The sequence below is a fragment of the Bombus bifarius genome, unplaced genomic scaffold (genome assembly GCF_011952205.1).
Source record: "Bombus bifarius isolate JDL3187 unplaced genomic scaffold, Bbif_JDL3187 scf7180000009565, whole genome shotgun sequence".
Lineage (NCBI taxonomy): Eukaryota > Metazoa > Arthropoda > Insecta > Hymenoptera > Apidae > Bombus > Bombus bifarius.
In genome coordinates this window covers 269,701-280,584 of record NW_022885198.1, presented here as the reverse complement: position 1 = coordinate 280,584, position 10,884 = coordinate 269,701, and the positions used below count along the sequence as shown (strand labels likewise).

The window sequence follows — 10,884 nt, the reverse complement described above, 5'->3', positions numbered from 1 at the left end:
TTAATGATTTGGTTTCGTTTTTCCTCCTGAACAATATTATGCAATATGTAGATTTGTAACTAAATTATTGTTCGAACATCTTTCATTAAGAAAAATAAATTTTAATATCTTTTCAATAGAGTTTTATTAACAACAAATAAATACTGTCGATGAAAAACTTAGTAGGCGTGATGCAAATGTATTGGGACCCGTATTGCGGCACTCGTTAAAATAGAAGAGAAATCTGCAAACGAGGCCATTTTCGTGACACTGAAAACATTTCAAATCGTTCCCAGATACGAAGAGCTAAGATAGAAGAACACGCATCGTAACGTTAGGAGACATAACCATTGCACGCTTTTAGGCACCGTTCTCGTTTGCATTATAACTTTTTTGGGTTTTAGAAGACACGCAGATAATTAGTTTGAGAGTTGATCGCGACTGCCGCACTTGTATTGTCTTTGAGTCGAAACATTGACATGCCAGGATATTTATTCTCCGGTCATCATTTCCATGAACTCTGAAACAAAATATTTTACTTACATATTTTTAAATATTTTAATTAAACAAATATTTCGTTATTTTGTATACTTAAAAATATACTTAATATACTTAAAAAATTAAAAATATTCTATCTAATGTTATCGAACAAAGTACGTAAATGAAGCGAAAATGATAACGCCCATGAAAGATACGTATGATGAAGAAACTTAGTATGTGTATATATGTGCCATCTAAATCACTTTATAGACTTAGAGAATATGTACATATATGTAGTAACATGTGAAATATGACATGTCAGAGAAATATTAACAATTAGCAGTTTTCAATCTATCAAAGACACATCTATCCAAAACAAAGGAAGCAGTTACATTTTTCCTCGAATTTGTAAACACATTTGAAACTTATTTATTGATTCGTATACTTTGTAACTATTGGCAATGTTACATTGAAATAAATTATTGTTGATAAACGATGAAGTATGTTCGTCGTTCTAGGAAATGGAGAAAGATGCCAAGATTTCTGTATCAATGTTGGAATTGGGTTGGAATGGGTGTAGTTTGTGTAATACGCAATCGTTAGAAAGTTGAAAGATTTTGTGTAAAAGCTTAGAATATCCCACTATTTTGTAAACACGGATATTCTAAATATTAAATATTCTGTACATCTTCATAGTAAATCTTTAGAGTAGACGAAAAGTAAAAGAAGTTCATTGTAAGAAGAAATGGATTATTGTAACGGAAAAGATTCTAACAGATTTGAAGATTTAGAGCTATAAAAGATTACGCTAATCTCTTGAACTAGTAAGTAAGTAATAAAATAAATAGTGAAGTAAGAGAGGTCGATGGTCCTGATTCGCCGCTCATGTATAAATATACCCCAATGTACTCAGCAGACAGCACGTGCGGGCTCTCCAGCGTGATAACAAATGATATCACATACTATTTATTCTCTTACTAATTATACTTTGAAAACATTTATCAAAATGTTGGATACGATTAATATGAATTTAAGAGTATTTCCAAAACAATAACTACACAACCTATAAAATAAAATAAGTCCAATTGTCAAGAAAACAGTCCACGCTTAAATCTCCAGTCCACGATAATTAACTAACAGTTGTTCTATTTTTCCTTACCATCAAAGTCAACGGTGCCAGATCCATCAGAATCGATCTCCTCGATCATGATATCCAGTTCTTCATCTGTCAATTGGTCATCCAGTTCCCTGAGGATCTCACGCAAGCACGTAGTGGGTATATAACCATTTCCTATAACAAAAGAAATCTTTTAATTTAAAAGTTCTAAGCGAGTAGTTTCCTTGAACATCGACCGTTGTTTTTCAACCTATAGATTGAAAAATATAATTCATCGTCGTACATTAGTGAAGAGGAGGAAACGGTGAACGAAGTAGTCACATTAATACACCTCTGAAAGTCTTTGGCTTTGGATCATAATTCATGGAGACTTGGGTGATGAAACGAGCTCAATTCTTGGCCGTGTTCCCACAGGCGTAAGCCTTTTCAAATTCGGTCGGCTTTCATTTCCCTGATACGAAACGGAGAACGGCAATGTTTTTACGTAGTGCAGGTTTCGCAGAATCGGTTATTCTCGGTCGGTCAATATATCTTTCTTTCTTCTTTCACGCCATTTTTCCTCTACCATTTCCATTCATTTCAATATCTAATTTATCTGAGATCCCGAATGATTATAGTAATGGATTTACAGCATTTATGGTTTGGTGTTAATATGGTGTTTTAATTTAAGACGCAGGAAAAATACGTATAAAAAATTGGCGAGGATGAAGAAACTGAGATGCAAGAGTATCGGTAGATTATATAGAGTAAAAAGTAGATACTACAATTATCAACAACAGTGAAATTGTGTGTTTTCAAAGGAATCTTCCTTGGCTCAGTCAGACAAACGTCTTTCACAATACAAAAACACTCACGAGACAAACATGTTTTCGGACTTCTTTTTGCGTCCCTTTCATTCTTACAAGAAGAAAACAAATTGCTTATATCTATGTTAGCTATCCAATAAAATAGGAGATAATGAAAAGGAAGACGCCATAGAATAGTGTTACTGAGTAAAACATATATTTAGTTACCTTCTTTGTCGTAGAGCCTGAAAGCCTCTCGAAGTTCTTTTTCCAGGGCTTCCGCATCTTCTTCAACAATGAATTTTGCGGCTAACGTGACGAATTCTTCAAACTCCAGACGACCGGATTCTATCAATTAAAAACAAAATTCCATTCAGAAATCTGCGTTAGTTTATCTTATTGTTAAATTAAATTAATACATAAAATGACAAAATTTTAAATAAGCTTCTATAGTCAATAAAATAGGACAAACTGCGAATATCACACGAGTATCTGGCAAAGATAAACATCGGATTTATACTACGTACTGTCTGCATCAACTTCTTCGATTAGTTCGTCCAAAATCTTTTTGTTAAAGGGTTGACCCATTAATCTGAGGATATCGGCCACCATATCGGTAGGAATGCTACCACTCTTCTCCCTATCAAAGCTGTCGAACGCTTTGCGAAGGACTGAAAAAATTATAAATTTAAATATTTTTTTAGTGGAACGTGAAACATCAGGTTGAAGATAATATGTATGTTTTAGGGGAAAAATCTGACTACTCGTAAGTGGTGTTCCACCGCGTCAAAATTTGTCTATGGTACGGTTACAAATTTAGAAACCGATGTTAATGCCCTTTCGCTCACGATTCTGGCTCAAAGCTTATTTAGCTTGATGCATCATCGTTCACGCTGGTTAAAATGTTTATTTATCGTTGTTGACTGACAGTGTGTAGAAATTTTGAACTAATTTATGCAATTGTTTATTTTTTACTGATCTTCTAATAATCTCTCCTTTTAAAAAATATCCATTTCATTCAATATCCTTATGTAAAAGAAAAGCAATTTCGTGAGGCAGCCAAAAGTATTCATCTTTTTTTCTATGAGCTTTTCTTCTAAATTATATAAAATATAATGTTTGTATGGATAATAATGAAATAAAAACTAACTAAAGAATTGCTTTGAATGGTTTCATTATAGATTAATAATGTAATAGTTTTCTGTTCGATATTAGCTTGAAAAATCTAACGAATGCCATACATATTTAATAGAAGACAGATACCTTCGTCTAGCAATTATAGCCCGGATGTTTCGTTTTTTAGAGACAGCGAAACGTACGAGTTTCTATTTTTCGATTCTATTGGAGAATCTTTCCTCTATTTTTACCGATCCGATTCTCTCCGATCGAATCGTCACACGATACCTCCTCATCACACTAAGGCGAGTAAGGCGGTTCTGTAGCTATACATAGGCAGCCTATACCGGCTGCCCCCGATTGAATTGAAGCACAAATAAACTCTAGGAACGTGCCGTCCAAATAACTTGTCTGAGCCGTTTATTCGTCGCTTCGTTTTTATCTTTCCTCTTAAAAATTTTAAACAAATTCTCTAATCAGATTATATCGAATCTTGATATAACAGAAAACTACAATGAAAATTGGATCCATGGAAGTCTTCCAAATCTTTGGGAAGTTCCCCTCTTGTACACGAGTGCTATATTTTCCCCCATTTCTACTACCACGTCGCCTTGACGTATGTCGAAATCATACGGTTTCCGAACAGAGTTTCTTTGTTCTCAGATTGGCATTTGAACAGAGATCGTTCTTTTCTTGTTCGAAACGTAGTTTCCGATATAAAACTATGAACAGGTTGTACCTACAGATACATCTTGGGTTACCCATATAGCGACGGTATGCTCCGGAATGATTAACCCCCACAGCGAAATGGATAGAAATAACCTGGATAGGTTAAACAAGCTCCCTTCTCGTTGACGTGAAGGATTAAGCAGCCGAAAGGGAAACATAAAGAAGAAACAGTAAACCTTTGCTAAATTTAGCACACGGTGTTCAGTAAACATGATACGATTTCGACGCGAAATACCGGAAAGCCAAGAATGGTGCGCCCAGTTGTATCGTGACACTTGTCAAAGACTCCGTTTTCGGGTTTTTATTTCTGAATTTTCAACGAATTTTTGTGTTGATTTAATAACAGAAATCTTCCTTAGATAAATAAAAGATTTGTTTTTATTTAAGAAAAATAACACAAAAGTTTTTACTTTATAGTAAGTTACACATAAAGTTAAGCTTAGAAACAAACATACAGATATGCTTTTTAAGATTATCTTTAACCGCAACTTTCTCAAGTTAAAGACATAATCACTTGCGCCATTTTCCTTTAAACTCCTTATTCGATTTGAAAAACCTAGACTAGGGTATCGATGTTGCGAAGCGTTCTTTAGATCACGAATTCATTTTCATAATTAAAAATTGAATTGTCACTGATCTCGTGGATTAAAGACGTTATTTGCTGTTAATTCGTGGTTATAGAATGTTGAACGTTAGGATATTAATATCTAATAACTGGTTGATGTACCTACCCGCAATTTGTTCAGGGGGAAGTTCGTCGGCCTGCGAACAGAGAAAAATGAAATTTGACAGCCGTATCGCAGATCGAGCGGAAAAAGGAAAGTTTCAATCAATCGTAAATCGATCTTGATCAGTTTAAACATCGTTCCTTTACTCTATTAGAATTAATTCGAAGAGATTTCCAAGTGGACGTGCATGGTTAACTTAGCGATTCTTCCCTTTTAGAAAGTTCGTGCATTATTTCTGTCTTCTCTTAATGTAATTGAATATTATTTCTTTTGTATTATTATTATCCATTGTTACTCGATTAATACTAATGGTTGCAATAGAGTGCAAATTGAAAAAGTTGTCCCGAGTTTTGCGACGCTTGGAACTGAACAAAGTAGAAACGATCGTGAATAGTGAGACATCGGGCTATATTCCTTCTTCTTGTCGATTTCACATTTCACTCAACAATTTTTCTTACATTCGTAATACATTATTTTTGAACATAATGATAAATATTAAGACGCACATTATTATTTAATCCAATTCTAATTTAATTAACAAATGGTTATTTATTTTGGTTATAAATTAATTAATAAATCAACATGAGGAGGGACGGCCCGAGGAAATTCGCCGTGTAAGAAACAATCACGTTTCCAAAACCTCGCATCTCTGGACCGATAATCTCCGATTTCGGTCGCTGTTAGGTCATAACCACTGTTATTGTTTAGACAAGTAAAAAGTAAAAAATTCTAAAACAAAAGTCAGATCAGGCCAGAAGAGATATTACAATGAAAAAAAGAGAAATAAAGAGAACAGAGAGAACAGTGGATGCAGATTGCAAGCATACCGCGGCAGAAGCGGAGGAATCAATGTTTCGAAGTAGTCGTTCTTATCAATTTACACCTGTTGCATCGTGTCTGATACATTTAACACGTGTAATTGAAGCGAACACACTCAAATTTGTTGAATACACTACTCGAAATAATTAGAACATTCGTTCTTACAGATTCCATGGCAAATAAGTTGAAAAGAGAAACATCCTGTTCGAATTGATTCTTGAATTACTCCGAGCAGTATATCTTCCAATTTGATAGAATATTCGAAATTTCAATTCGTCCGACGAACACGAGACAAGAGCGAAAAGTGAAGAATGAAGAGTGAAGAGAAACCATAGAGATAAGGCGAGGCACAGTGATGAATTAGACCAGAAAAAGAGAAAAAAATACAATAAATAAATAGAGAGAATATACAATAGGAAAACGTGTATGTTTACCAGGGCGACGACTTACGATATCATCAATAGAACATACCATGGTGGCGCGATTCTCTTTTTACTTTTTTTTACTTTTTGTTTTTTACTTTGAACGTTTTACTTTCTTTTTGCTTGTTGAAATTAACAAACGAATTTACTCATAAAGAAAGAACTTAAGAAACACTGCGGCTACGACAATCGAACACGACGAAAAAAACCGTCGTGGAGAATGCGAATGATAAATTGATTATTCGCGACGAGAAAAATAGAAAATCGTGGCGGTTCTCTACGTTCTCTACGTCGTTAGAACGTAGGTGGTATGGTTGCTGTCTGTCGAACACTGTCACGAGAAACGGCCATCGTCGCGGTAATATTCGAAAAGGAGGATATAGCGGTTGCGTGGCGATGCCGGACCGCACCCCGCAACCTCCAGCCAATCGTCAGCTTCTTCTATCCGCTTCTTCACGGGCCTTAAAGCTTTTGGAAAGGCGCTTGCGCTATTTCTGGGATGCAGACGCAGATGATGCCGCGAGGCTCGAAATCAGGGCCGTCTTTTCGTTCCTCGATACTCCAGACTCTGACCCCCTTCGTTTATTCTTTCCTCCCGCGGTATCTCTAAAATCAGATGGATTCTTATTAGTTGTATCTATATTCTGGACTTCATCATATAAATTATCTGTACACGTACATAATGACAAGCATACACATATATATATTTCTTTTTAATTTTAAGTTTGATTTATGTTTAGGTAAACTTCTATAACTATATAAAGCTTTAAAGCTCCATTATTTTGAACTTTGTAGTATTCTTTAAATTAACGGGGTGTTAAAATACTCGAATTCTGCTTTTCAATATAATATAAACTATTTCAAAGGAAAGCAGAATACAAATCTCATTGCCTCTAGATATAATCATTGTAAACGGATTATAAAGGTGAGCAGAAGTTTTTTTTACGAGGAAAGTATCGTGCAACATCATAAATAATTCAGGATTGAAATTATGTAGCAGAGGAGGTTGTAGCGAAGAAATTGTGACGGAATGAATTCCTTTTTAATTTTAGACGCGCGCTGGAACAACGTATTCACTTGATTCTTGTTCATTGAAACGACTATGTGTCGCGTGTACGTCTTTTTGAGAAGAGGAAAACGATATTGCTGTACCAGAACAAAAATAGAGAATGAAAATTCTGCGGTCAGCGTAAACGACAGTAAAACGACAAAGGCATACAGTGGTGAAATCGATGTGAAACTTATAGTTTGGAATTAAGACAAGACCTTCACTCTGCAACGAGAAAACAAAAGAAATATCATTGTTTAATGTCTAGAGTACGATGTTATCCGCGATATGTTTACACGACATAAATTAATTAGAAGAATTGCCCAAATTTCAGAATGCTATTGCTCAGAATGCTTACGAGCTTTCTATGCTCAAATCAATTTCATATACAATTAGTGAACTACTAAATTTCTCTATTCATTACACAAGTTCCAAATTTCGATCGTATGTATTCAAATAAAACGGTCCGCTTTCTTGGTGCATGATGTAATTGTTTTGATGACAAGGGGAGTTCTAACAACTCATAAATTGTGTAACATTAGCTAACTCGACTGTTTGACGTTGAAATGCAGCGTGAACCTGAGATCGAACGAACAACAAAAATCTCATTGTACACAGAAACCTGAAACTGTTCATTTCTTCGAGATTTTGTCAACTGCAGATCAATCACAATAGTAAAACACGTAACGAAATAGTTATTGATAAAAAAGTGCCGGATAATAAAATGAGTTAGGTAACCCGAATCATTCGGAAGAATCGGCGGGTTGTCTGGAAAAGGTGGTTCAACATTTGGAAAAGATCCAAAATGCACACAGCTAAGTAACACGTTGCATAGTAAAAGCTGTAAATTACTAATCATCGGCGATCGCCACCATCCAAGCAACCATCGAATATCTAGGTACAATTTTTGTTATTTCCTGCGTAATAATCGAATCTCAATTTATCCGAAGAAAATTGCTTAAATTACGTGAATATCACGTGGTGGTATAAATCAAACAAGGAAACTGATATGTCTTTGCCAAATGCACAATCTCGATTGTGCCAATATGCGTTTCTCACGTTGTAAAAACCTTCGAAACGCACAAGTTTATTCCACAATATGCAAGCGTTTAAAGACGTAGTAAAAGTCCTAATAAACATAAATCAATAAATCTTTTATCCCTGACAATGAGATACAAACTGTACATCATAGCACAATTTCTCATAGCAAACGATTAATTTAAATTTCCAATTACATATGTTTATGTGTATATCGAAGTGCAGCGACTCTTATGCAACAAAATGCAAGTGATAATAACACGGTATAGTATAAGTGAATGTTTACATTTTCACTTCTGCACAGGAATAGAATATACAATTTGGCGAGAGATTTTCTTTCGACGGGTTATACGCTGGCGCAAGTCCAAGTTAAACAAGCAAATAAAGCATTAGAATGGCCAATGTTGGACTGCGTATAATGGATTACAATCTGCGATCCGTTATAATTCGTCAACTGCAATAGAACCGGTTTAATTCATATGAAAATATTTAGTCTCTTGCAAATGTCGGTAAGCCATAATTCGAACTACTATCGTATCACAAATATTGTTAACAATACTGAAAAGAAGGATTATGAAATTCTCTGAAAGATAAGCATACGGCCCATTGATTTCCTCAGCCCTGTTTTCTAGCCAGCTTGACAAACGTTGTAATCGGACAAATGATGTGGAACCAACATGATCAATTATTTTTTATGTAATTAAATATAAAGTACACATAATTCTGATGTTATTACAACACAGTTAAAATTGCAATCTAAGTTACGAAGGCATGAAAATATTTTTTAATAATAATTTCGTTTAGAAATGAATTTAGTATGGCAGATTAATGAAATTATCATAAATAAAAACATTTTTATTACATGTATCCATTCGCTCATGAAAATAATTACAGAGTTTCACACAGGTATCTTGGTAACTTAAATGATTATTATCATGCATTCTACACAGCATACATTTTATTGAGTTCCAGTCGACAATAGCGCTAACAATGCGCTCGTTGCACCGACGGAAAATACATAATTTACAGCTGGTGTGAATGTCTTCAGAATGTAGAAAGAAGATACAATTACAAGAGCTAAGAATAAAGCATTATTGTAGAAAATTGAGAATGTTGTTGCTTCATAATCAGCTACTTCATTTTTCTTCCATAAAATTCTGAAAATTTAATTATTTTACATGTATTTCAGTTATATATATATATATATATATATATATATATATATATATATATATGTTTAATATACTTTGTACTTAATAATCTGCAAATAATAATCTTTTTACCTTTCATCCTTTTCCTTCTTGCTCATCTTCTTGTCTTCTGATAACTTTCTGCTCATTTCCTTTGTCACTGCATCTTCCCTTTTTACTGCAATCTATTAAAAAATATAAAGTCTTTTTCAGTAAATCCCATAACATTGTGCTAATAAAACATTTTGTTGTGATTCTATATATACCTTATGCTTTAACACGAATTTTGTATTTTTATACGCGAGAGCAAGAGCATATGTGCTCGCTAATGTTACTAAAACGAAGGAAATTAAATTAGCGTAGATGTCAATCAAGTGAATTCTCCAAAAAAGCCCTGTAACAAAAAGATAGAGGTTATCTTCAAAAACGCTATAGTTTCCATGCAACTACTTATTTCCTTACAAAACCATAATACAAACGTATACTAAAATTTATTATAAAATTTATAAATATCAACAAAGTAGCGGTATAAATCATATTTCTAGACAGTTTGAGAATGTGTACTCACAGATGGGGATAGCCGAAACGATAAAAGCATTGCCGTAAAATAACGCTGAAGATTTTGTTGACACATTCCGCGAGAAGTCTTGAAGAAGAAGCTCTTCTTCTTTGGTAAATGCTTTCGATTTTCCTGACATTATTTTATGCCACTTTACACTCAGATCCCTTCAATTTTCTCCAAAACAATCACACTACTTCCGCGCGAATCGAAAATCTTCTTAGCTTTCTGGAACGCATGCGCATAAGCGGACTGTGTGGAGATTCGTGTGACAACGTGTCCACAGAAACGTCATTTCAATGAAAGCACAAATTCTGCCATCTAAAGTACTTTCTAAGAAGTTCCTTATCACATTTTAGTTGGTTACGAAGAAATCTATCTTTTTCCACATTTAGTCTATTTTCTGCCAATTAAAAAATTTATCGAGGAAATGCTATTACATTTAGGAAACATTTAGAAAATTATTTAATGTATATGGCTACCTTCTTTCCCAAGCAATATTAATATAAAAAATGTATATATAAGATCATCGATGATATCAGAATCTAGTGATATACAGGATACGATCATATCCGTAAAAAGATCTCGACCTCTCGACACTCATAGACTGAAGCTCATGATCATATAAAATCATATAAACAAGTTTCGGCCACAATCATATGAAGAGATCTCAGATCTCGACAGTCGTTAGGGAAAACCGACCAAAAATTGAATTATGACTAGTTGTAAAAAACCAACATGGAAGACGACAAAATTCGCATTCTTGCGAGACAGACAGAGATAAATAGAGTATCTCTGTCTCTATTTGAGTCATTCATGGCATGTCATGCAGGCGCAGAATGAAAACCTTCTTGCCCTCCATGTTTATCTTTCA

General features: G+C 34.3%; 2 protein-coding genes across 4 annotated transcripts; both read right to left on the bottom strand.

The window, feature by feature from the left end:
- Positions 1–90: 90 nt before the first annotated feature.
- LOC117215378 (troponin C, isoallergen Bla g 6.0301) lies at positions 91–6,538 on the bottom strand. Of its 2 annotated transcripts, none has more exons than XM_033461753.1 (6): positions 6,225–6,538; positions 4,938–4,968; positions 2,889–3,032; positions 2,590–2,709; positions 1,619–1,750; positions 91–499 (listed from the first exon to the last, which is right to left on the bottom strand). In XM_033461753.1, exons 1-6 carry the CDS (start codon positions 6,225–6,227, stop codon positions 471–473), a joined length of 459 nt encoding a protein of 152 aa, XP_033317644.1. In that variant the 5' UTR covers positions 6,228–6,538; the 3' UTR covers positions 91–470. The 2 variants fall into 2 exon arrangements, with proteins under 2 accessions (XP_033317644.1, XP_033317643.1); XM_033461752.1 differs by having other exon boundaries at positions 6,204–6,536.
- Positions 6,298–10,253, bottom strand: LOC117215377 (translocon-associated protein subunit gamma). Of its 2 annotated transcripts, XM_033461750.1 has the most exons (5): positions 10,020–10,253; positions 9,718–9,845; positions 9,545–9,636; positions 9,217–9,418; positions 6,298–6,781 (listed from the first exon to the last, which is right to left on the bottom strand). In XM_033461750.1, exons 1-4 carry the CDS (start codon positions 10,147–10,149, stop codon positions 9,220–9,222), a joined length of 549 nt encoding a protein of 182 aa, XP_033317641.1. In that variant the 5' UTR covers positions 10,150–10,253; the 3' UTR covers positions 6,298–6,781; positions 9,217–9,219. The 2 variants fall into 2 exon arrangements, with proteins under 2 accessions (XP_033317641.1, XP_033317640.1); XM_033461749.1 differs by lacking the exon at positions 6,298–6,781 and having other exon boundaries at positions 9,106–9,418.
- Positions 10,254–10,884: the final 631 nt, after the last annotated feature.

Bases quoted from the DNA above. Each gene is read 5' to 3' on its own strand.
- LOC117215378 (XM_033461752.1), bottom strand. From the start codon at position 6,227: ATGGTATGTTCTATTGATGATATC. The intron at 4,969-6,203 runs GTAAGTCGTCGC...CTCTGTTCGCAG, and splicing joins TATGTTCTATTGATGATATC to GCCGACGAACTTCCCCCTGA. The intron at 500-1,618 runs GTAAGGAAAAAT...ATTTTGTTTCAG, and splicing joins TGGCACCGTTGACTTTGATG to AGTTCATGGAAATGATGACC.
- LOC117215377 (XM_033461750.1), bottom strand. From the start codon at position 10,149: ATGTCAGGAAAATCGAAAGCATTTACCAAAGAAGAAGAGCTTCTTCTT. The intron at 9,846-10,019 runs GTGAGTACACAT...TTTTTGTTACAG, and splicing joins CGTTTCGGCTATCCCCATCT to GGCTTTTTTGGAGAATTCAC. The intron at 9,419-9,544 runs GTAAAAAGATTA...TTAAATTTTCAG, and splicing joins AAGAAGGAAAAGGATGAAAG to AATTTTATGGAAGAAAAATG.